General features: G+C 38.2%; 1 protein-coding gene across 1 annotated transcript in view; it reads left to right on the forward strand.

The window, feature by feature from the left end:
• The first annotated feature begins 1191 nt into the window (after positions 1-1191).
• The window catches only part of LOC141541841 (vitellogenin-2-like), a 66798-nt gene continuing 40628 nt past the window's right edge, over positions 1192-27361 (forward strand). Inside the window, exons 1-12 of the mRNA XM_074266367.1 lie at positions 1192-1384; positions 1935-1955; positions 2047-2198; positions 12840-13091; positions 14515-14676; positions 17176-17324; positions 18218-18368; positions 18462-18619; positions 18789-18954; positions 22106-22231; positions 23016-23234; positions 26036-26253. Of these exons, the coding sequence (XP_074122468.1) occupies positions 1345-1384; positions 1935-1955; positions 2047-2198; positions 12840-13091; positions 14515-14676; positions 17176-17324; positions 18218-18368; positions 18462-18619; positions 18789-18954; positions 22106-22231; positions 23016-23234; positions 26036-26253 (1814 nt within the window). The 5' untranslated portion in view covers positions 1192-1344. The remainder of the gene's footprint in view (positions 1385-1934; positions 1956-2046; positions 2199-12839; positions 13092-14514; positions 14677-17175; positions 17325-18217; positions 18369-18461; positions 18620-18788; positions 18955-22105; positions 22232-23015; positions 23235-26035; positions 26254-27361) is intronic.

Here is a 27361-nt window from a genome sequence, read left to right on the forward strand (position 1 = left end):
TATTCATATTTAAAATTAGTAAGAAAGCGTGTGAGCTTTAGTTTTTTCTTTTTGAGCTCCCAGGCTCATGGGTATAGTGATAAGGAACTCAGTCTGGAGAAATCAGAAGTGTCCATCCCATCCTACCCTCAGTGGAACTTCAGAATGTCCCCAGTCTCCTGATCTTGCTGGGTTTGAATGCTAACTTGGTGCCAAAATATAATCCACTGTGTGAGTCTGGGTAAAAGCACTTGGTTTGGGTCACCTCCTTCAGGAAGCCCTCAGGGTTCTACGGGACTTCCCTGTGCTATAGACCATGTAAGATTCCTGTAGCCAACTTATATCACCATAAAAAAGGACCATCCGAGGTCCTTTTGATCTTACAGCTGGAAAGGGACTCAAAGACATTTAGTACAACTCTTATTTTATAGAAGAGTAAATTGAAACCCAGTAAGATGACATGACTTGTCCAAAGTGCTAGAGTTAATGTGTCAGAATCTGAACTCAAATCTTCTAACATCCTTTCCATTGTACCATACTGTCTCATTAGTTTTTAATTAAGCCTTTTATAGACTCCTAGAAGAGGGATACTAGAAGGAACCTAATCCAACTCCCCTCCCATTTTTCAGATTAAAAAATTGAGGCCAGGGGATTGAATGACTTACCCAAGTTCACACAATTGGTGACCAAGGTGAGATGAGAACTCGGGTCACTTCCCCCATCTCTCACCCCCATCCAACACATCTGTGGTTCAAATTCTTCCTCCTGATATCCTGATAGTCTTGGGAAGATCACTTCATCTGCTTGAACCTCAGTTTCCTCATGTATAAAATGGGAAGATTGGACTTACTGGGTCTTCAGTGCCTGGGAGTAGTTTCTTCATTAGCAGAATGAGGGGGTGGGAGTAGGTGATTTCTGAACTCACCTCGGGTTTAGGTCTAGGAGCTCTTTTGGGCTCTCATGCATGGGGCTCCCCCCAAAAAAATTCAATGTAGAACTTTATCATGGCAAAAATCCCGTCAACATGGAACGCATATGGAAGGACCACTTGTTGTTCCCTCTTCACCAACATCCCTGGACAAGGTGGGCCAATTGTTGTTCCCTCATCAGCAGCACCACTGGACAGGGTGATTTTTTACAAAGGACAAAAAGAGGCACTCTGATTTCTGCTGAAGGGCTTTGCAAGGCTGGACAGAATGACCTCTTCTGTTTAAAAAGATAATTTTCCCCCATGCAGCAGGGTGTTTGCCAAGGGTGATTAAAAAAACAGACAGCCCAGTTAAACAACCCAGGGGGGACCACGTGGGATTTTTTCTCTTGCCATAAAAGCCACCAGCTGCCCCAGGCTCAGCATTCATCACCACAATGAAGGGAATCACGTTGGCCCTGCTCTTCTCTCTGGTGGGTAAGTGCCCTCTTCTAGAATGTCAGAATAGGAAGACGCCTTAGAAATCCCTGAGTCCTGCTTTCCCCAAATGAATTTTACTATGGAAAAATTTTAAGCATGAAATATATTGATGGAACCCATAAAAAACAAAGCTCCAAAGTCAAGGCCATGACCAGTGGGAGCCACAGTGTGGGGGGCAGGTACATCAGAAGCAAATCATGTTCTGCGGTGTCTCTTACACCTTCTACTTGGAGCGGGTAGGGCTTGCTGGAGCAGGATGGAGATGGGAAGATGGAGGCAGGGAAGTGTTGGGATGGTGGTTTGCTGTAGATTGGAGTTGTGGAGGACTAGGGAAGGGGCCAATGATATTTTTTTTCAGGTCTTCTCCTATGGTCCTTGATCTAGAGAGAAAGTAGAGGTCAAGGCTGAAATAGGAGGGAAATAGGGAAAAAAGGACCCTCTTTTAACTCCCCCTTTTCCATTCAGTTATAATAATATTGTTCTCCAACTAAAGAATTTTCTACATTTGCATTTTGCTTTTAATTTAATTTATTTTTATTTTTAACAGGGAGTGAGAAGTATATTATGGGTAAGTATGTTCTTTTGCATGCCTCATGGGTTTGAGTGGGAAGCATATCAGGCATCATAAATCCCAAACTCATCTGTGTTTTTCCTTCCAGAACCAGCATTCAACCCAAACAAGACCTATGCATATACTTATCAAGCTGTGATTCTGAGTGGGCTACCAGAAAGAGGTTTGGCTAGATCAGGACTGAGGTTGACCAGCAAACTGGAGATCGGTGGTGCAACCCAGAAGCTCTATTTCCTCAAGGTACTTCTGGGGAAAAAAAATGTGTTTATGTGGGACACACCCAGAAAGTAGTTTTGAATAAAAAAAGTCTGAAATCTGATTGCTCTGGGTTGACATTCTGCTCCAGAGATTTATTATCAATGAGACACTCTGCCTTTCTGAGCCTCTGGAATTCTTATCTGCAAACAAGATGGTTGGGCTAGATATTCTCTGAGATACCTTCCAGTTTGGAACACATTAGGAGCCTAGATCTGAATATTTTTATAGCATTTAGTCAAATTACTGTCACCTCAAATAGTGCCATTTTTAAGCAAGTAGTTTTCAAAATGTCCCCCAAATTCATCTGCTCATGCTAAAAATAGATTTGGAGTCTTTAATCTTCATCTATATTGGCTTCTCTTCAGCCTACATGAAACACTTAAAAATAATAGTTTACCTTTAAGTAGAATACTTTGAATTAGATAAGGATTTTAAAGATAAGGACATATGGAGGTAAAGCAATCTGTCTGATGTCATGCATCTAGTCATCTGAGGCAAGATTTGAAGAGTTATATTTCCAAGACCAGTATTCTTTCTGGTACCACCATGTTGCTTCTCAAGTCAAGAGAGACAGCCATATATTAATGTGATCATTCCTCCATGGTTCCTCTAAGTCTCTCTTCAACTCCTCATTACAGCAACCTTGCTTGGTCCTCTGCTCATAGATTTATAATTTCCTCTGATACTCCCTTTTCTGCATCATGGACCTGACAATATTGATCACTTTCAGAGGTTCTAGATTAATCAACGATGGTATAGATATCTAGAAATCTACTGCTTGTGATTTCAACTTTGCTCCAGGTTACGTTTCTTAACCTGTGATTCATAGAACCCCAAAAGTTCGGTGGACGGATTTATGTGAGTCCATTAACTGAGATATGGGGAAAAAAAAACAAAACAAAAAACTACAACTTTATTTTGACCAACCTTAATTCCCTTTGCATTTTTATTTTATGTGTTTAAAAACATTATTTTGAGTAGGGGATTCATAGACTTCATCTTTATTTACACCAATCTTGGTTTCCTTTGCTTTTATCTTATTTAAACATTACTTTGAAGAGAGGTCCATAACTTTCACAGATAGATAAATGAAAATACAAAAAAGTTAAGAAACTCTGCTGTAGGAAATGGTGTTTGTGAGATGGACAGAGGGGACAGAATCCTAGAATCACACTGGGTATAAATGAGCCCCACAGACCAGGTGACATTCTTGTTAATACATGTAATAGTTACTAATGAGTAGTTTTATAGAGTAGTGGAACCAGAGTTTCACTCTGGTCACTAGTAAAACTCATTATTACTGGAGGTCCATGATCAATTCAGTGGTCTTAATGCCCTTTGTATGAGTGGCAGGTTTCCTTTAGGCTCAGCTTGAGGACCAGTGGATTGATGGAGTTTGCTAGTCAATCACTACACCCAGCCATTGATTTGGCTTTTTACAGCTTTAAGTTCTAAAGTGCTACGAATCAAGGAGAATATAATTTCTAGTGGTATATTTCTTTTTTTCTTTTTTTTTAATATTTTATTTTATTTTATTTTTTTATTCATTTTTCCAAATTATCCCCTCCCTCCCTCCACTCCCTCCCCCTGATGGCAGGTAATCCCATACATTTTACATGTGTTACAATATAACTTAGATACAATACATGTGTGTAAATACCATTTTCTTGTTGCACGTTAAGTATTAGATTCCGAAGGTACATGTAACCTGGGCAGACAGATATTAGTGCTACCAATTTTCATTCCCCTCCCAGTGTTTCTTCTCTGGGTGTAGCTACCTCTGTCCAGCATTGATCAACTGGAAGTGAGTTGGATCTTCTTTATGTTGAAGATTTCCACTTCCATCAGAATATGATCCTCATACAGTATTGTTGTTGAAGTGTACAGTGATCTTCTGGTTCTGTTCATTTCACTCAGCATCAGTTGATGTAAGTCTCTCCAAGCCTCTCTGTATTCCTCCTGCTGGTCATTTCTTACAGAGCAATAATATTCCATAACCTTCATATACCACAATTTACCCAACCATTCTCCAACTGATGGACATCCATTCATCTTCCAGTTTCTAGCTACAACAAAAAGGGCTGCCACAAACATTTTGGCACATACAGGTTCTGGTGGTATATTTCAATGAAACATTGAAAAATGAGGCAAAAAGTAAGGATCACTTGAAGGTTCATTGTCTTTTCCCCAGTGAATGTGACTTGTACTCAAAATAATTGATTAGGAATAGGATCCAATTTTGTCATGGCAAGTCTATTGTCCTCACAAATCCTGGATGACAGGATGCACTGTCAAAATTTTAAAGGTAGATATTAATTCAATTCAATGCATTCAGTTACATGGATTCTTCACTGATTAAGTGGCCTGATTCAAAGGGGTAGCTTCAGTAAGATTCAAAACTAAAAAAAAATTAAAAGATACCAGCTTGAAAAGAGCTATCCTTTTGGGATATGTGCTTAACAATATTCTATTTAGCATTTTAAATTAATGACATAAATAAACAAAGGAATAAAAATCAAATTTGTAAAATTTGCAGTTCACGTGAAATTGGGAGGAACAGCTAACATATCTGATAGTATACTTAAGTCCTAGAAAGATCATGAGAGGACAGAATATTAGGCCAGATCTAATAAGATGTTATTTAGGGATAGGTGTAAAATCTTATAATTTAATTTATTAAAAAAATTCTTAAGTATAAAATGGGAAAAGTCTAGCTAGATAGACATTTGAAAAAGATCTGGAAGTTTCAGTGAACCACAAATTTAGCATGAGCCATATGATATGATAGCCAAAAAAAACCCACCACCACCACCAACAACAAAAAAAACCCTATTTAAATATTAGGCTGGCTTTGGAAGCACTGCTTCAGAGATTAGGGGGAAATAATCTTGTCTTCGTTAGATTTCATCTGGAGTGCTTATTTGATTTGGGTACCATATTTTACAACTCTCTTTAAGCTGGAGGGTGTCCAGAAAGGGGACAATTAGGATAGAGAAAACCTTGAAGGATACTAAGCATGGAAACAAGAACGTTAAAGACCATGAAGAAGTGAGATTAGACTAATTCTGTTTAACCCTCTGGGACATATCTAGGAGTGAGGGTGGAAGTTGAGAAGAAGCAAGTTTAGGAAATTTTCTTAACACGTACAACTGACCAGAAATTAAATTGGTTACTATGAGAGTTGGTGCATTCCCTTCTCATTGGAGTTCTTGAAGATAAGACTTGTTGAATCCTTACTTGTTGGTGACATATAATGGACTCTTGTTTGGTTATTGGTTGGTCTATACACGGTCTCATTGGTCCAGTATGATTTTGAGATTTTGCGATTCCATAAATTCAGTAAATGTTCAGGTGTCTATCATGTGCTAGGGGCTGGACATACAGATGGAAGCCAACTATTCTCTACATTCAAGGATGAATCTACTTCTAGAGACAAATGGACATAATTTGAGGAGAAAGAGTATATTAATGACAAAGGAGATTGGATCCAAAATACTGGAGACCTTGATTCCTGTTGTCATAAAAGCCACTGGCTAACATGGAATCAAGATTTTTCATCATGATGGAGGGAATCACCTTTGCCTTTTTATTGGTAAAATATCTTTTGAGAGTACCAATGGAGTACTCCAGTTATTCCTCTGACAGCTTTTGGAGAGGATTAGATGATTTCTAAGGTCCTTATTAGGATAGAATTTATCCTAGTAGATAGTAGAATTAGAATAAATCTCTTATTCTATAAAGATTAGATTGGAAGTTCTATAAAGGGTGGGTTGGAAAGAAAAGAGACTAGCCGCTGAAAAATGTAGTAGGAAGCAATTTTTATAATCCATGTATGGAATAAGTAAGGCTTGTCCTAAACTGGTGGAATGTGTCTCAAGAGGAGGGGACAAATGTACAAATTATTCCAGACAAACAAAAGAAACTCAAAATTTGGACTCATATTTAGCCTATGGGAATTCAGCTTCCTGATTGTGACTTTGGGGACATCACGTAATTTTTCTGGGCCATCTAGAAAACGAAGGCCTTGTATGAAGTAACTGAGGTTTCTTCCAGTCCTGAGAAACTTTAAGATGTAACTTGGCCCCTTAGAAAGAAATAGTAATATGCTGTCACAGTACAAAAGGGCTAATCAAGAGGTGATTATTCTTTTCATGAGATCTTGGGGTGTACTTGGAATTTTCAGTCAATCAATAAACATTTATTAAGCACTTACTCTGTTCCAAGACCCTATCCATCAGTCTGTGGTGACTTAGAAAAAAGCAAGGTGACTTTTTCCCCTCTGAGTTTCCCTTCTTCCATTTTGACAGTCTAAAACTAATCACTCAATGGACGTTTTTTAAAACAGTATGAGCTTGATACTGAATGGGAACTGGGATAATCGGTCAACATCCCTATAGCTATTGACCAGGTCATAAGCCTAGTAGATGCATCCTAGTTGCCATTATGGACCTGTCCTGTGTGGGGTCCAAAGGGACTTTCTATGGATGATGAAATCTACCAGACCACCCTATTAGTGGATGATTTTGTACCGATTATGTCAAGCTCCATGATGTGACAGGTCCTCCTCGAGTGAGATTGATGATTCTTCAAAAGTCATCAGCCTAACAGGAAAAACTTAATGGGTGAGAAAACGTCTATTGTTCAGATTGTGACAAGCAGTTGAAAGTTAATCCATCCTTTGAATTAGCTCATCAGCATGACAGGTGGATGGAGTCCTGGACTTAAAATCAGTCAGTGAGTCAATAAGTATTTATTAAGTGTTTGCCATGGGCCAGCAACTATGCTAAGCGCTACAAGAACTAGGCCCAAGTCTGAATTCAGATTATTTATGCTATATGACCCTGGGCAAATCATCCTGTGACTCAGTTTCCTCATCTATAAAATGAAGGGGGAGTTGGAATCAAGCTTTAAGATCCCTTTTGGATTAAAATCAACAATCCTGTAGTCTGGTGTAGGCTATTTGGATAGACAATGAGTTTAATTCAAAACTGAATTAGACAATGAGAGCAAAATAGCAATTATATTGTAGAGTCAACAACCCATTGCTTTCTTGTGCAATTAGATGGTCATTTGCACACAAATGTTTTTGTGTTGGTCCTAGAAAGTTATGAGCATACTCTTCTCAAAGTAGTGAATGACCCAAAGATATTGATCATTAATTGAGTACAAGAAGAGACCATAAAATCTTGGGATTGCAGGTTTGAACCTAGAGGGAACTGCAGATATCATTGAGCCCATTTCCCCTCACTTTATGAGCAAGGAAACTAAGGTCAGGATGGTAAAGCAATATGCCCACATTGACCAGATTGGGTCAATAGATATCAATAATGAAAATCTATGACTATAAGTAGTATAAAGGATACCTCTCAAGAAATATCTTATGAAAATAAATGGGCTGGTGGCATATAATCAATACATTGATATATTGATGATATTGCTTATTGATAATGAAGAATTATAGTAGGATCATTTGAGTGTCCCACTCACTACTATAGATGAAAAGAGCAAAATCATCAGTGAGGAAGGAAAAGCATGGATGGAGTGAGATCTCTACAAAGGAGGTTACACACATACTGAGAAACTTCCTCCTAGTAGTTTGCTGCTTTCTTTCTAATTTTGTCTACATTGGTTTTGTTTTATTTTTTTATTGTTTAAAGTTTCATATAATCATGAGCTGAGTCTAGAGAGAAACCAGAGATTTAAAAAATTTGACGTGAAGAAGAGACGTCCTGCTACAGTAAATGGTGGACGAGCTCTGGGATATTGTGTGTAAGGGATGACATGTAGACCAGTATGCCTGCTTGAAAAGTGAATGATTGGAACTGCTGGGAAGGTAAAAACGGGCCAGGTGCTGAAAATCTTTAAATACCAAACAAAGGAGATGTAATTGGATGCTACTCATAGGGGAAGTGATATAGTTAGGTTATGCTTTAGGAAAATGATTTTGTCACCTTTGAGGAGGATGGCTAGGAATGGCGAGAGACAGGAGGAAGGAGTACCAATTAAGAACCTATTGTAATAGTCCAGGTAAGAGGGGATGAGAGCTCGAAGTAGGATGGTGGTTATGTAACTAAGAGAGAAGGAAGACTAGTTTATGAGATATTGTGAAGGAAGAAATAAGATTTGGTAACTGAATGTAAGAGAGGAGGGAGAGTGAGGATTCAAGGATTACATGAAAGCCCAGAGCTTGATGGACTGGGAAGATGGTTGTGTCCTCCAAAGTAATAGGGATGTCGGAGCAGGGGCAATTTTGGGGAAAAGATGAGAAGTTTTGTTTTGCTTTGTTTACAATTCTTATGCATTATCCATTTTGAAATAAACAATTAGCAATTTGAAATGTGGAAGTAGTTCTCAGCAAATAGACTAAGGCTGGATATATTAATCTCTAAGCATCAGCATGGAGATAACAATTGAACCCATGAGAATGGATGAGATCATTAGGTAAAATAGAATGGATGAAAAAGAGAAGAGAAACAGAATAGAGTATCAGAGGATATCCACACTTGGTGAACACAACATGAAGATCTGGCGGAGGAGACCAAGGAGACGGTAGAACAAGAAAGAAAATCAATGAGTAACTCATCGAGAGTAATAAAATGAATCAACCTTTAGTAAGATTAGTTAATATGGCAGTGGCACATAGGATGGATTTGGGGAGGCAGTGTCACAGAGAATGGTGGTGAGAAGGTATGAAGGAAGAAAGAAAATTAAAAATTGATAATGATAGGATGAAGGGTCCTGAAGGACAGGAAGCAATCAAAGATCACTGCAAGATCACAGCCTGGGCAACTGAGAGAATTGATGGGGAAGGAAGAGAAAGGGAGAAGGATTTAAATAGCACCTACTATATGTCGGACACTGTACCAAGCACTTTACAAATAATATCTCAGGTGATCCTCACAATAACTCTGGGAGGTGAGTGCTATAATTATGCCCATTTCACAGTTGAAGAAACTAAGACTGAATGCCTTGCCTAGGATTTCACAACTAGTAAGTACCCGAGGCCAGATTGGAAGTCAGATCTTTCCGACTCCCAATCCAGTGCTCTCTGCACTAGAACAGAACTGCTTTAGCTTTCTTTCATTAAAAGAAACAGGAATACCAGGAAAAGAATCTGGTTTGAGGCTAGAATAAAAAGACTGGCATTAGATGTATTAAATGAGTTGTTCTACCAATGCATTCAAAAGAAAATGTCCAAAATACAATTGGAAATGCAGAATTGGTGTGCAGGAGAAAGACCAGACTCATAGATATTGATTTGGGAGTCACTCTGTATCTAGTTGGTAATGGATTGGATTATAGAGAGATAAAAGGAGAATTATGGGGCAGGCTGACAAAGCAGAGCCAGCTATAGGAAGAGAGAGGAATTTTTCATCGCAGATTGAAGGAGACAGGCTAGTTCAGTGTCACAGAAAGCAAGAGAAAGGTTCCAAGAATGAAGGGATATTCATCTCTTCAAAGAAAACATAGGATTATAGATTTAGAACTGGGAGAGTCCTTAGAAGTCCTTTAACTCCTATTTTAAAAAATGAGAAAACTGAGTCCCAGAGAGGTTAAAGACTCATAGTGAGAGAGCTAGGACTAATCCCATGTCAGGTCTGCCTCTTTTTGTATTCTCAGCACTTAGCAGAGCGTCTGGAATACACTAGGTGTTTAATAAATGTTTAATTGATTGATTCCAATGTCAGTGCTTTTTCTGTTATGCTGCATTCAAGAAAGATAAGGAGTTGATGCTTCTTTTCTCCTTCCCACTACTACCACCATCACCAAAAGAAAAAAAAAAGAAATAAAAATAGATTTCGCAATCAGAGAATAAATTGGAATGTTCAGAGGAGCAGTTTCAGTCAGGTAGGATCAGGTCGCAGATTTCAAGAATTTAGGTGGTGAAAGAAGTTAAAGTACTGCAGTTTATTGATTTATTGAGACATTTATTAGGATGAGAAAGCACCAAGATAGGATAACAGAGTGAAGAATACTTGACACAAGAAAAGAGAATTTTCTTTTTCCTAAGGAAGGGTACTAGGATGGTGAGAGGCTTCAATTCTATGCCATAGGAGACTTGAAGAAATTTGGTATAGTTATCCTGGAGAAATAGTTATCCTGGGTTGAGGTGGGAAGTCATGATAGCCTTCTTCAGGTATTTTAAAGCTGGTTTCATGGGATAGAGATTAGTTCTGTCCAGAGCATAAAACTATGAAGAATCCATGGGAGCCACAAAAAGAAACAAATTTAGGCTTGATGCAACAAAAAAATTTCTGACAATTAGGGCTTTCCCAAGTTTGAATGAACTTATTTGGAAGTTTTCCCTACTTTGAGTGTGGATCAACAACTCTTAAATATGCTAATAGAGGAGATTCTTGACCAGATATGTTGAATTCCTGAGGTTTCTTTTAACTCAGTCTCTTCCTATTCTGTCAGTCCTAGAAGAGAAAAAGATTGATGGGTTCCCAGAGATCATAATGAGGATGGAGAGCAGATTCAGTGGATTTAGAACAGTGGGAAGGATTAAAGGCAGAGTAGATCTCTGAGCCAGAGGTTTGGGGATAGAGACGTTTAAAGTGAAAATAAGTCCTAAAACATCATTGCATTGATGTATGGCTGAAGTGGAGATGCTTAGATACCCTGTGAGTTGAGAACTTTGAGAAATGTTAAGGGACCTTTAAAGGTCTTCAACATTAATGAATCAGTCCTCTGGAGAGATGTCGGGAGATGCACATAGTAAATAGAACCGAACCATTGATCAAGAAAGTCAACAGAGAGACATCAATGTAGATGAGAGCAGAGAAAATGTTGGGGACATGGCATCAGTGGGTGAGCAGAGAGTTAAGACTTCAGGTAGCTTCTTGAATGATGGATCCATTGTGAAGGATTAGGAGTTCTAGGGATGTGTTGGTGTATGGATATTTGAAAATCATGTCTCCACGTCAATAGCAGAGACAGATTCTTGGGCTGGATGAATCATAGGTCTGACTCAGGATTGCATTTCTGATGTTTTTACACATCGCTTTTCCCCCTCGGAGCTTCGAGCTCAATTTGTCATGCTCTGTAAATTCTATCAATGTTCTATAAAATCTTTTTCTGATGATTTACTGAACATCAAATCATAAAGCTGTAAAGTTATAAAATTTGAGGCCTTGCAGAAGCCTCAGAAATCATCTAGCTTAATCACCACCTTGCTATTGGAGAAACTAAACATTAATTCATAAAAATCATGATAATAACCTTGTAATTAAATATTCAGGGCTTAGACACAATCTTTTTGTATAAATATATTCCTCCTTCTGCAGAGGAATAGATTCATTGCCACTTTTCTAAACTACGGAGTTTTCTGCTTATCTCGTCCCAAGATTCCATCACTGTACCCACCTCATTTCCCATTTCTTCTTATGCTTTTTGTATTTTTGCTCTTTTTCTCTTAATTCCTTTATACTATTATTATTCAAATGTATTTTGTATTGAGTAATCTCTTATTTGATTTCTGGTGTTCCTTTTGCTTTATTATATATCATCTTTGATAATTTAATGTTTCTTTTATTTCATAACTTTTTTTCCTCTTCATTACTCTGGTGTTCTTTAGCAGCTAGGCACAGTGAATTAAGATGCACTTGGTGTCAGGAAGATCTGATTTAAAATCCAGCCTCAGATCCTTACTAGTTATGTGATCCTGGGCAAATCACTTTACCTCTGTCTGCCTCAGTTTCCTCATCTATAAAATGGAAAAAGTATCTGTCTCTTATGATTGTTTGTTGGGTATCAAAGTGAGTTAAAAGTCATAAAATGTCTCTCAAAATTTAAACACATTTAAATTAAAATGCTAGTTCTTATCTTTCTTACCTTTGGTGATTTAAAATATCCATATTTGTTGCTATTTTTAAAAGACAGATTGAGAAGATTGAATGAGAGAGACCAGGTGGATCATAGAGTTAGGAAGAAATATATTGGCTTGGTGATCTTGGGGACCAAGGGAATTTCCATTTAGGAGTTGTCTCTAAAAATGAAATTAGAGGAACAAATTCTAAGGAAGTATGACTGTTAGTTTTTAGAAGCTTGGGATACTGAGAAGGAAGATTGTTGCAAGACTGAGCAATCAGTGAATGGGATGGCTGCATCCTGGGATGCTTAGGAGTCTGGGAGCAGCTGAGCAGAAGGTATTAGTAGTGCTGAAAGCAAGAGCACGAGGAATCGGTTGTGGGAGTGCTACAGGGATGGTAAAAGAGAGGAGACTCTAGTGAGAAGAAGAGACCCTGTGAAAGCTGTAGAGAGGGACAAGACTGGGCTCTGTCCTCGGCAGCCATAAGGCAGCCAGCCAAGATGGCCCAAGCTATGATGAAAAGGTCTAATATCAGATTCTGTCCAGTGCAGTCACTGAACCTAAATCACAGGCCTCTGAATTTCATTCTGGATTCTATTTCAGAAGGAAATTACCCCCAAGGGGAACGGGGTTGCCGACTGTGCCTCTGCCATCTTTCCAAATGACCTCCTAGGAGAAATACACAGGGAGTCAAATAAATAAAATCAGGATTGTTGATTACTTGTATAATATTAAATATTGCTAGCATTAGAAGGGAGGACTCATTTCTCTGGCTATGATTATGTACTGTTTTTATTTTTTTCCCCCTCCAGATTCAATCTGCACAACTAGAAGAATACACTGGTATCTGGCCTAAAGATTCATTCATTAATTCCCCTAAGCTCACTCAGACAATTGCATCTGGCCTTATGCAAATATTCAAGTTTGAGTATAATAATGGGCGCATTGGCAACATTTATGCCCCAAAGGACACCCCAGCTGTTATTGTTAACATAGTAAGAGGAATACTGAATATGTTCCATGTCACCATCAAAAAGTCTCAAAATATATATTACTTACAAGAGGTAAGTATTTCTACTGTAGGTCTACTTACTTGCAATATTCAAAACTCAATGTTCAAAACAGTTTGATGATGTCATTAATAATTTCGCTTGTGCTTTTTTCATTCATGGACCTTCTGAAGTCAATACCACGTTCATGGAAGATTTTGAATCAGATTTAATCAAAACTCATAGTTCATGAGCCCCCACTAAGATGTTTAAAAAAAATAGATCAACCAAAGGACTTATTAATTCAAATCAAAAGACATTTGATCAAATAAGTAAAATAAATGATAAGTAACTTGTCCTTCTGTTACACAGGGATTCACTTGCCCACTGATTTCCATCTAAGTGCTAGGAAAGGTGACTAAGAAACATGAAGGTTAGGAGACAGTATGTGCTTCCATAATGTAAAAATCTGAATAATTCACATTTCTAGACCTATGTCCCAACCAGATTCCTCCTCAGCTTTCTATGCTTGTTGATTCGTTGTAGAGTCAGTGATGTCACCTGTTGATGTGAGGAAACCAATAAAATACAGCATGGTGTTAAATGCTGGCTTTGTCTACTTTCAGGCTGTTTCTTTGTTATGTTGCCTCATGGCTCTCTGGGCCACTATCATTTACTGAGGTCTCCACGAGGCTGCTGTCTGCTGCCTTTGGCTGCTCTTCCTTTGATTCGACTTTTCCCTGCATGAAGGAGTCTCATCTTTTTAAACCATAGACCCCAAGCTATTTTTGTGAGTCAAACTCACAGCTATAGCTGATAGCACCCAGCAGCAGTGGGTATTTTTGTGAGTGCCCTAGAACTCAGCAGAAACCAATAGAGCTCTAAACACTTAAATTAATCCTCTCTTTGACATCTTTGTTTTTCTCCTCAGATTCCTGCCTTCCTTGAATTCATTCAATTTTTAGAGTTAATAGTAAAAATATGTTTCATTTATCATAGTATACTTGATTGCTATGTGGATCTATGTAAATTACCCTGGGAATTATACTTAGAAAGACTTGGGAGAAAGGAGAGAAGAAAAGATGTAGCTAAGACATCTTGTTCTATACTATTTACTGCCAAAAAAAAAAAAAAGTACTTCCCTTACAACAAAAGACACTGTTTTTAATATTAATTTATACTTCTTAAGACACTTTTGACATATTTCATCTTAATTGAGTCTAATAGCAACTTTTTTTTTTTTTTGTGAAAGACAAAACAATTGTCATTATACCAGTCTTCTAATTGGGGAAATATATACGCGGTTCTTATGGCTTGCTCAAAATTGCCTAGTGAAGCTTTGAAGGAATTGGGGTTAGAACCTAATTTTCTTGACTCTCCATCCAATTAGCTCTCCAATTTGCATTTCACTCTCCATACTTATTTACTTTCTTCTAGAGGAAAATGGACATTGTAACATGAGGCGAAGTTTTTGACTTGAATATTTTATTCTTCATAGGCCGGGATTGGTGGTGTATGTTATACTAACTACATCATCCATGAAGATAAGATAAACAATCAGGTTTCCATCAGGAAATCCAGAGATCTCAACAACTGCCAGGACAAAGCAGCCAAGAAGACAGGAATGACTTATTTCCATGTCTTTCCCCAATTTGACAAGGTACAACTATTTGTATAATTTGTACAAAAAAAAGACCCAAGCAATCCTTTTGCTACAGAGAGGTCCCATTGTGCTAGATAATCCATATATTTCCCAGTTAGTGGCCAGGGAAGAAAAAGAACTTTCTTGATTTCTTGCTCAGGATCATCAAGCAACATGATGACCAAAAAATAAATTTCCTGAAATCTTTTGCTTATTCCTCAGACTTCTGGGCCCTTTCTTTCTTTTTTTTTTTTAATTTATAATTTTTTTTCACCATATATATGCATGAGTAATTTTTTTTATAATATTATCCCTTCTATTCATTTTTCCAAATTATCCCCTCCCTCCCTCTACTCCCTCCCCTAGATGACAGGCAATCCCATACATTTTACACGTGTTACAGTATAACCTAGATACAATATATGTGTGTAAATCCAATTTTCTTGTTGCATATTAAGTATTAGATTCCGAAGGTATAAGTAACCTGGGTAGATAGACAGTAGTGCTAACAATTTACATTCACTTTTCTGGGCCCTTTCTTTCCTTCTAGGCTATCACCAACCTCTTTTCCCAGGATATCTTCAACATTGTCGCTTCTGTTCCCTTCCTGTCTTCTTTCTTCTAAAATATAATTATTGGTTTATTCATGGAAATTCCAATAAATTTGTGATGGAAAGTGCCATTTGAATCCAGAGAGACAACTATAAAGACTGAATGGGGAACAAAGCACATACATAGTATTTGTTGTCATTTTTTTCTCATGTTTTTTTCCTTTTGATTTGATTTTTCTTCCAGAGCATGATGAATATAGAAATACATTTAGAAGAATTTCACAATTTTAACCTATATCAGATTGTTTGTGTCTTGAGGAGGAGAGAGGGAGAAACATTTGGAACACAATGTTTTGCAAAGATGAAGGCTGAAAACTATCTTTGGGGGCAGCTAAGTGGTGCAGTGGATAGAACACCAGCCTTGAAGTCAGGGGGACCTGAGTTCAAATCTGGCCTCAATACTTCCTAGCTTTGTGACCCTAGACAAGTGACTTAACCCCAATTGCCTCAGCAAAAAAAACAAAACAAAACAAAACAAAAAAACCCCAAAATTATCTTTGCATTTATTTGGAAAAATAAAATACTATTTAAAATTTTAAAAATATACTCATTGGTAAATGATCCATAAAAGTTTATTTTATAATCAACATAAGGAAAATCTATGTTATGGAAAATATTTATAGTGTGAAATGTATCATAGTCACAAAATCATACCTTATGAGACCTGAAATCATCTTTCTGTTTCTCATTTTAATATGTAAAGAAATAGAGATCCAGAGACACCAGGAGATTTTTCCAAAATTACATGGAAGATAGTAGAGCTGGAGTGAGAGGAGGAGGGGAGATATAGGAGCTGGATCTTCTAACTCTGAATTCAATATTTTTTTAGCTTAGTCCCAATAATAGTGTTGTTCAAAATTACTCTTTTTAACTAGCTTTTCCTGGCCTGTTATGCATAGATTATTGCTAGGTTCTTCTTAGCCTATTAAGTATTCTTTCCTGAATTTTCTCTAGCCAGGGCTCATGGAATTATAAAACCTTGGTTCATGTTCTGGCTCTGCTACTTCCTGTCTCTGTGACCCTGGGAAAGTAATTTTTTAGTCCAATATGTAGCACAGAGTCCTTGCATATAGTAGGGCTTACTAAATGATTGCTGGCTGACCTCTCTGACTTGCCTCAGTTTCCTCATCTATAAAATGAGGGAGTTAGACTAGATTATGACTTTTTCATTGCCATGAATCCCTTTGATGGTCTGATGAAGCTTGTGCACCCCGTTCTCAGAATGATATTTTTAACTGCATAAGGTCAAATTATATTAAGTTATCCACATTTTTAAGAAAGTTCACAAATGCCAGGTTAAGAACCTCTGACCTGTAGCAGTTCTATGTAGGAGCCCAAGAAACTTGACCAATGTCATAGATTCACCCAGGAATTGTTCTTTTTCCTGCCTTCCCTCATTCACCTAAACCCAGCTGTGTCTCTGAAATACCCTGAAATGATAACTGTCATTATTGTAAAAATCAGTGAATTCAATTTTATTAAAATACAAAAATACCCAGAATCAAAGTTTTCTTCTTCCTTTTACACACAACCTATGAATTTATGAATTTAAAATGGAACTTCTTTGACTTCTAAAGGCACATAGTTTAAAATGGAGTTGTTTTGACTTATGTGGTTTGAAGCCATGGCTAGTAAGTGGCTGACCTAGGATAGAAATCCAGGTTATCTGGCCCTAAATTTAATTTTCTTACCACTATACTATTTTGTCTGCTATTGGAATTAAGATATTGCATCCAATAAAAATCCTCGTGGAAGATGGAGCAGCTTTATTAAATAGCTTCACTTTTAAAAATGTATTCCAAATCCATTAATCCAATAAACATTTTTTAAAAGCTTTTTAAATAGAAGATTGAGCAGACAGTTGTTGCCTGCCATATGCACTGCTTGAGTTTACCTGTCTTTCTAGAAAGCTGGGATTGTTAAAGGAACAGAGACATACTCCTACAAAATGAAGTATACAGGACGTGAGGCTTTGATTTCAGAAGTCACGGTTCACCAAGTATATCAAGTCTCCCCATTCAATGAGGAGAACGGGGTTGGTGTGACAGAAACCGAGTGAGTTCAATTATGTGAAAACCGTCCCTTCTTATGACTTCTAATCAATAGCTAAGTCTCCCTGAGTTGTGAACTGATCCCTAAGGAATCAAACCACAGACCAAGGAAGAATTTTTTTTCAATATATCTGCTTTTCTTTGGAATTTAAAAAAGAGAGAAGGGGAATCCTTAGAGTAGAATAAGAATATAGTTAGAATATATTAAGGGGAATACTTCTGGGAGCTGGGGTATACTTGGAAGTTTGAGACTGAGGAAAGGACTGATCTAAGTTTCCAAAAATGCAGTCAAAGTCATTATACCACTAGAATTAGTCATGGACCCATAACATTGAATATAAAAAGCTACCACTCCCTTCAGTCCATCCAAAAGATACAGTATGAAGGGAATGGAGGTGGAGGTAGAAGAGAAGCAGCACTTCCTAATCACTCTCTTATATTATCTTTATTAGAATTGGAAGGGAACCTAGAGGAGACCAAGTCAGACCCATTCCTGAATAGAAATTGTCCCTTTGAAATACCAAATAATACCCTCAATCTTTAGCCCCATTTTCTAACTACCAGACAGATGCCAGATGCCTTTGTGGAGGATGGAAATTTTACAGAGGAAACTGAAGACCAGGAAAATTAATTTATTTATCTAAGGTTACATGAGTAAGTTAGTAGTTGGGGATTTGAATTCAGGTCTCTAAGGAGAATCATAGATCCAGAGCTAGAAAGGACCTCAGGGGCTATCTAATCCAAACACAGTTATTTTGCAGAAGAGGAAAATTAAGGTTAACTAATTTGCCCAAAGGTGAGATTTGAACCCAGCCTTGCACTACACTGCTTCCCAATACTCACACATTAGATTAACCTGTGTTTTCTAATCCACATGTGTTTGTTTTGTTCTTTAAGGCAAGAACTCAGCTTGAGTGAAGTGAAAAATGAGCGTATGAGCTTCCCAGAAGTTCGGATGCACAATCAGGGAAGCCTTCAGTACCGTTTCCTAGCCGCCAGGCGCCAGATGCCTTGTCAGCTGGTGAAAATGAATAGACCAGAGAGGCAGGTAAGAAAGGGGCTTTTCACTTACTCAGAGATTCTCTGAGGGCTGGAAGCCCTTACATGGTGCTGATTTCCCTGCTGTCTCCTTGGGTGCCAGCTCACAGAGGTGCTCCAGCATCTCCTCCAGAACAACCAAGGAACATTCCACGAAGACGCTCCCACCAAATTCCTGGAGCTTATCCAGTTGATTCAGGTGATGGATGTCAGAAGCCTGGTTAGCGTTTGGAAGCAGTGGGAAGACCAGACTCAGTGCAGGTCACTCCATCAGACCCCTGTCACTTTGGGACCTGGGTTGAGTGGGCTGGGAGGTTTCCACCAGCAGGGTAGGGTAAAGTCCCCTAGCACCTTGTTCCTTGCAGGCCATAAAAACCTCTGGGACTAACACATTATGTGTGAAGTGAAGGCATTGTGACTGTGGTTGTAGGCACTGGTTGCTGAGTGCTATTGCCATGGCAGGAACCAAAGACACCCTGAAGTTCATCAAGCAAAGAATCGAGAGTGACTCCTTTTCCTTCTTGGAAAACTTGCTGGTGATTGTTTTTTCATTTCAACTTACTACAGCCGACTCCAGTGTCCTTCCCATAGCCGCGGTGAGTGAAAGCATATGGCGGCACCCCTCAATGGACTGTCCAGATCATGTTTTCTCATGGTGGGTGGAAGGAGGGAAGCGGCATCTTGGTGCTGAATCTGATAGGGGGCTCAGGGTCTCAGATTTGGTGGCTCAAGCTCTAATTATGCTAAACTTGTAATTAGAAGGGTCTAGTTCAAATCCAGCCTCAGCCACTTGCTATTATATTGAATTACTAAACGCAAAAATGCCCCAAATCAAAGCTTTCTTTTTCTTTTTACAAACAACCTATGAATTTATGAATTTAAAATAATGAAGCTTTGCTTGATCTCTTTGAGCCTCAGATTATTCATCTTTAAAATGGGGACAAGAATACTTATCTCTCACAATTGTTGTGAAAGTCAAATGAGTTAACATATGTACGATTTTTTGCAACCTACAAAATGTCCTATAAATGTTAGCTATTATGGTTATTGGGTAACTGAACCTCTCTGAATACTAGTTTTCCCAGCTCTAATATCTTTTTTAAAAACTCTGTCTTATGATCTTATGGGTATGATACACACTGATCCCCTGTAATGGTCATCTTTGTCTTTGCAGTCTAAGTCAGTGGTGTCAAACATACAGAAACAGGGGCCACAAAATCAGCATAAAGATTCCTGTGGGCAGTATATTTAAGATAATCACATATTAACATTGTTTCTGTTGTGTTTTTTAAATGTGTTTTGTACTTTTTGTATTTTTTTCTATCATTTTTTATTTGGTCCTTTTTTGTATTTTTTATTTTATTTTATTTTATTTTTATTAATTTTTATAATTATAACATTTTCTTTGACAGTACATATGCATAGGCAATTTTTTCTTTTTACATTATCCCTTTTACTCCCTTCTGTTCCAAGTTTTTCCCCTCCTTCCCTCCACCCCCTCCCCTAGATGGCAGGCATTTTGTATTTTTCTATTGTATTTTTTATTTTGCCAGATATTTCCCAATTACATTTGAACAGCTTGAACTGCATCTAGAAGTGTTGCAGAGCATGCCTCTGGCAGGCCACATGTTTGACACATTGGCTCCAATGGACATGGAGATAAAATAGGGAATCCAGTTACTTATTTTGCAGATTAGGAAGCTGACACCTAGAGGGACAAAAAGGTGCAAAAAGTATAGGTGATAAGTGGAAGAGACCGAAAAGGTCTCCTATTCAGAATGAAAGTCTTCTCACCACCTCACCGTCCTTATACTGGCTCCTAAAATCAGAAAATCTCAATAACAAAATCTTAAGTATTGGGAAAGGCTTCAGAGGCCATCTAGTCTAACCCATATCTAAACAGGAATCCCTGAGTCACCTCCATGACCAGTTAGTGCTCATTCTGTCCCTACTGGAAGCTCTCCACCTCTCTCACCTTCAAGGATAGAGTTTTCTGCTTTTGGTTAGTTCAAATTCGCAAGATGTGTTTCCTAATATTAAAGGTGGATCATTATCCTATAACTTCCACCCTTGGTCTTGCTTCTGCCTCTTGTATCCACTAAGAATGTCCAATTCCTCTTCTATATAAGACTTTGTATGTTTAAGAAAGCCGCCATGGGCCCCTTTGGGTCTTGTCTCTCCAGAATAACATCCCCGGCTCCTTCAAGTGATTCTGCTGTGGGTATGGAGTCCAATATTCTGGATCATCCTCCTCTGGCTTCCTCCTGCAGTGTTTCAGTACTTATCACCTAACCTCTTGTTAATATAAACAAACAACAGAAAAATGAAAATAAATATAAAAACATACAAATAAAAAAAGGTGATGCTCTAAATGAAATATAATAGTAACCTGGTTAAGACAGGGTGCTGAGAAATATTACCTCCACTGTTCTGGATACAATTTCTCTCTTACTCACCTTAAATGCATTAAGGTTTTGAAATTTTCTGGTTACTTTGTCAAGCTACTGAGTCATATTGAGTCACACTGTCCACTAAGAATCCCCAGATATTATTTTTCACTTGAGCTGTCACTTGTCTGGGTAAGATGCTCTCCCTCTCTTGCCCTTGGGAAGCTGACTATTTGAAAGTTTAGGCTTTTTACATCTGTGGTAGGTGGGCATGGTGCCCCCCTCTCCAAAATGGGACGTTTTGCACCGACTTTTTTCTCCGTCTGTGCTATTCTGTGGTTACATTTATTTATGGACACGATGAGGGTTATATCTGAGGCTGTGACATGGGTTTTTCTGAGTGACTTTTTAATCAGATGTTTTTCTTTCCAGACAGGGTCTTTGGGGACATAGGAATGAGGCAGCCTGGTAATATTCATATGTAACCTTTAAACTAGCAATACCTGCAGCGCCCAGGCTTAGGTTGCCTTCGTGCTTTTCTAGACTCAGGCCCCCATGTAGGCGTCTGGCACTGCCTGGAACAGCTGGGCACCGGGCACTGGCAGACATTCACAGATGGAGTAAACAAGTTCAACAAACATTTATTAAAGCGTGTTCTATATGCAAAGCCCTGGTTAATAATCATCATTCTAGTAATCATCTCTGAGGTTTTGCTGGGAATAACTGGCCTTTTTCCTAACCTAATGTCATGTCCCCTACAGACCCCGCGGATGTGACTCACCTCTTCCCTCTAAAGGTTGTCTCCCAGGTTCTCCCATCACTCTCTCTCCTCCGCCCACATCACTTGACTTGCTGACCACTGGGATTATGTTGTAGGAACTGGTCACTGACAGAACATACTAGTGCAAAAGCCCCAGCACTGGACATCGGAGTACCCAAGCTCCTTAAGGGCAGGCTGTTTTTGCTTTTGTGTACATGTGTTTCCTCAAAGTGCCTGACAAATAGTAAGAGATTAATTAATCTCCGTTGAAGGATTACTTGTGAATTTTTGAGAAAATATGTGTGGGTGACTTTGGGAAAATTGCTTCTCATTACTGGCCTCAGTTTCCCTGCCAGCAGTTGTCCCTGCTGCTAATCACTTAATTCTGATGGGATTGACCACTTCCCTCTGTCTTTCCTCATCCTCCCCAAACACAGCTGCCTCCCTGAAGTACCCTAAAATTGCAGTTTACATTATTGTGCAATCTGGTGAATCCAATTTTACTAAATACAAAAATGCCTAGAATCAAAGTTTTTTCTTTTCCTTTTACAAACATCCTATATACATTAGTTTAAAATGAAGTTGTTTTGACTTCTACAGGAAATTGTCACCAGTCCTCAAATACAGAAATCTTCCTTGCTTCGAAAGGTTGCTCTCCTGGCTTATGGTTCTATGGTTTACAGGTCATATCTTTCCAGTTCATCACCTCCTGCTGAAGCCCTTCAGGTGAGAGATTCCAAATCTCAGGACTTATTTTCTCCATCCTTGAAAGTTTCCAGTGCATTCTCACAGCTCCCTCCATTTTCTATGGAATATACTTATAAAATGCTATGGAACTGTTTAAAATAAAAGTAAAATGCCCATTTAACCTCCTATTAAGTCACAGATGTTAGAAGTCTCCTTTTTAATCTTTCATTTTATTTTTCAACTAAAAATTTATTTTCTCTCCCTCCTGTCCCTTCTTGAATTTAAAAGAAAAGAAAAAAAATACTTTTCTAACAAGTATGTTTGGTCAAGTATAACAAATTCTCATTTTGTTCATGACCAGTAAATATATCTTTTTCTGCTTTGCCAATCCATCTCCCTTCTGTTAGAAACTGTCTCTTCTGGAACCATTTTTGGTTATCTGATATCATGAATTGCTCAGTGCTGTTAAGTTTGTATTTACAAAATCCCTTGTAAACACTTTCCCTCTAAATAATCCTGGAAGCAAGGTTCCTAAGAGGTGCTGTCTGATCTTGTAGATATCTATTTATTTACATGATATATTATTTATTAGAATGTAAGCTCATTGAAGGCAGGCACTGTTTTTGCATATGTGTGTGTATCCTCAGAGTTTAGTACAATGCCTGACAAATAGTAAGAATTTGTGTTAAATGAGTAGTTTATATATTACTTGTGAATTCTGGAAAAAATGGTGGTGGTTGTTCTCAGTGAATAAGAACCCCTGACTTCAAGCACTAGGTCTTATATGAGATGATACAGTAATGACCAAGTACTTGGTTGGCAGGTACTTCACAATTACGCAAATGAAGCAATAAAAAGCGGCCGGGAAGAAGCCATGGTCCTGGCCCTGAAGGCCCTTGGAAACTCGGGCCAAGCTGCCAGCATCAAACGCATCCAGAAATACCTGCCTGGATTCTCACCATCTGCTTCTGATCTTCCAGTCAGGGTTCAAATGGAAGCAGTGATGGCCCTGAGGAATATAAACAAGAAAGATCCCTCAAAGGTGAGAATCCTGTTCCTTTGCTTTAAACACACACTCCAGGAATGGAGCAGGAAAGCTTGGGACCAGGACCCTTGGATCTAATACTGAGATTGCTAATACTTTAGCAATATTTTGCCCCATTCACTCCTTCTATACATGTATATACTGAAACACAGAAAAGTTAAGGAACTTCCTTAAAATCACAAGGTGAAAAATGTAAATACAAGCCCTCTGTCTCCAGAATCAAGGATTTTTCCCTCATTGTACCATATTACCTTCTGATTTTTGCTCACATCAACAATCTGCCAAGCAACAATAAGCATTTATCTGTGTGGCAGGAAGTCATTTTTGTCCTGTTTGTTGATCTGATTTGATCTGATCAAGGTCCCTTCTTACCATGGGGAAAGCAGTTAATGTGAGCAATGACGCACCAAAAATGGCTCGCTGCTGACGTTGGAAACAAGTTGGACTGATGAGCACTGGTACAGAACTCACTTATTTAAACTCCACTGTTCCCTCTTCTCTCCTCATTCCCACACATTCAATTTAATTGAAAAGGAAAAAAAAAAGGCTAATTCAGTGGCTACACGAAGACATTACCATGGATATTAGAAAATGTTGTATGGAAGCTATTTCAGCTCATAATGTTACCGCTCCATGACTCATGCACTGGACTTTACCAAATGGCTCTAATCATTTTAATTTAGGTTTTTTACTCAGTAGAGATGAGGCACAGAACATTTTTCATGAAAACAAGTCTCCTAGGACACTCTTATTAAAAAGAATATTTACCTGATGTGTTTTCAGCAAGCAAAGGTTTTTTTATAATCTGGAGACCTTTTGGAAGAATCCTATTCCCACTCTGAGACCTTCTATAATGAGCAGAGACCCTTCAAGCCCTATTTTTGAGGTTAAACTTAATCTTAACTTAAACTATCTGTTTTTATAGTCGAAGGAGTTGTCTTTATCTACAGGAGTACATCTGCATTGGTGGTGTGTGTGTAGGGGGTGTATGTATCTATCAAGGATCTGTGAACCTGGTGTCATTATCCCCCCAGATGACCCAATCTGTGAGTGACTTTTAGGGGTATCTCAGGAGTGCTACCCATTCATTTCTCTCAGAGAAGAAGCAAAGAGTAAGACAAATAAGTTTTTCCTGGTTCCTGAGGCAAACACAGTTATGAGAAGAAGTAGAAGATATTGATATCTATAATTGACTCATGATAAATTCATCTGAATAAACTAATAAGACATATTTTTTGGAATCCTACTATGACCAAAGTACTAGGAGCCACACAAATAAATACAAGGCTGTCTTCCTTGCCCTTGAGAAGTTTCCCATCTAGTTGGGAAATTAAGACATAGACTAACTAAAGAGAAACATAAACTCTCTTATGATGTTAGTTGGATTAATATCTCCCCACTCATTGCCAAGCCTTATCAAGTCTATCTGCAGCATTTACTCTACTCCTGTAGATACTAACCTATTGAAGCTCTTTTCAACTTTTGCCAGCATTACTCCAATAGTTCCCTGTCTGTTCTCCCTACCTCATTCTCTTCCCTTTCCAATCCTTCCTCTATACAGCTGCCAAATTGGGATTCTTAAAACACAAATCTTGCCATGTATTTTCTCTACTCAATAAATTCCAATGGTTCCCATCGTCACTGGGAAAAAAGGAAAATACCTTGGTTTTGCGTTTGATCAAGTGACAATACCAGTTTTATATTTACTTCCTTTGAATTCCCCTTATGCATTCTACTTTTGCTTTTCCTTGTACATGATACATCTCTCTTGGCTATATTTTTGCCATCTTCCCTCCCGCCTCCCACCCCAGCCTATTGTATCTTGAAATCTCTAACTCCAGGTTCTAGACTTAATGTCATTTCCTACAACAGACATGTCCTCATCCTAAAGGCTAGGGTTTCCCCATGCTTAAATTATTTCCCTTTTGCTTTGCACGTATTCTGTATTCATTTCTCTGTGTCTGTGTAAACAATAACAGACACAGGATTAAAAAAAGAAAAGGTTAGTTTTAAAATGTTAGAAATCAAACTTAAGGCAACACAGGAAAATTTTAGAACCAGGAGAAATAGATAACCCAGTAACTACTAAAATCAATAAACCCCAATTAACCTGGTTCAGGAGACAGACTTTCCCTGCATTTCTCTTCCCTCTCCCAATGCAGTTTGGTCTTAATGTTTTAAATAGTTGCTTAGAATACTGAGGGATTAGATGACTTGCCCAGGGTAACACAATCAGTATTTAATGAGATAGAATTTGAACCAGAGTCTTCCTGGCTTGAGACATTGTCCAAACAGCACACTTTGTCTTCAAATGAAAAGGAAACTAAACCAAACCATCAAAATGAAAAATGACGACAACAACAGAAATAAAATTATCATAATCTACTATGTAATATGTTAGGGAAATGGAGAATTTAAAAGAAATTATAGTAATTACCTATAAAATATCAAAATTTCTCTGTGTGTGTGTTGACTTTTCCCCAATAACATGTGAGCCCCTTCGATTCAGGGATTCTCTCACCTAGCCTAGTGCTTATTGCATATAATAGATCTGGTTAAAGGGAATAAATGACATAAACAATAAATATTTCTCATGTTCAGGGAAGAACAGGTCACTTCAGTCTTCAGGTGGCTGAGGACAGTCTCATGGAGGAAAAAAGATTTTTAACTGGCCTTGGGAAGCTTTATAGAGATACAAAGAATGACGAGCCTTTCAAGCAAGGAAGCTAGTGTGGTCCCTTCATGAAGATTTATTTCTAACATGTTTCTGTTCTGTTTCTGCTGTAAAATGTCTACAGGTCCAAGAAATACTTCTCCAGATGATCGCAGACCATTCCTTGCAGCCCAAAGTCCGGATGCTGGCCTCTGCTTTCCTGTTTGAAGCACGGCCTCCTCCTTCTGTGATGGCCATAGTGACTAATATTATGCTGAAGGAGAAGAGCTTGCAAGTAGCCAGCTTCATTTACTCCTACATGAAGACCATCTCCACAAATTACTTTCCAGATTGGGCTAACATGTACGTAGGGAATCAGTGGCAAATTTCTAGGATAAGTAGTTATTTCAAACATAGTGACATCTGAGGACCAGTGTGGCCTCTGATGTCCGCAGTAGGGAAGAGCAATTAGAATACTAATTGCATCAATAGTGGTTTTATGCACACTTCAGTTCCTAGGCAAATTATTTTTTAGTTTAATTAAGGCCTCCTATCTTTGTCAGAGCTATGTCACATTATGAAAATATATTATGGACCTGACTTGGTATGAAATTCTGAAATAACTGGTGAAATTATAAAGTATGTAGGAAATGCACATAATTTCCCTTTATTAAGGGGCTATCAGACTATCACATACTCAGGTAAGTCTTTACTTAAAGAATATTGGTGAAGGGGGGAACCCATGAGCTCTCAAAGCAGCCCATTCCCCTCTTGGATGCCTTGATTTCTTAAGAAATTTTTCCTTACATCAAGCTCAAATCACTCCTTCTACATTTTTCACCCATTGCTCCTACTCTGGCTCTCCAGGGCCAAACAGAACAAGAATTACCTTTTATTCACAAGGCTGCTCTGTCATTTCCTCTTCTCAGTTTTTTCTTCTCTTGACTCAACACCGCAGTTCCTTGGATTAATCTTCAATCCAAGTTCTCTTGCCCTGCAAATCTCTCTTTTACATGTTCTCCAGCTTGTCAATGTGCTTCATACAATTAACCAAAGTACTCTAGATATAGTCTGACCAGAGCAAAGGGCACCTTATTCCTTGAAACTACATCTTTTATGAAGCTTAAAGTAGTTTTTCATGCTGTGTCACATTATTGACTTTTACTGAGTTTGCAGTCCACTAAATATACTGCTATTTTCAGATATACTGCTATTAGGTATGCCCATCTTGTATTTGTAAAGTATATTTTTTGAATGCAAATCTGAGACTTTAACTTCATCCCTAGTTAATCTTGTTTGATTAGATTCCGACTAACACTCTAGCTTGAAATCTTTTCAGGTCATAATGGATCCAATGTGGTCATTATCTCTTTCTATTTGGTTCATCTACTTTGGCTATGTATACTTTCATTCAAAACACTGACAAACATATGGAGCAAAAGATAGTTAAGGACAGATGTTTGGCCACTCT

The sequence above is a fragment of the Sminthopsis crassicaudata genome, chromosome 4 (genome assembly GCF_048593235.1).
Source record: "Sminthopsis crassicaudata isolate SCR6 chromosome 4, ASM4859323v1, whole genome shotgun sequence".
Taxonomy (NCBI): domain Eukaryota; kingdom Metazoa; phylum Chordata; class Mammalia; order Dasyuromorphia; family Dasyuridae; genus Sminthopsis; species Sminthopsis crassicaudata.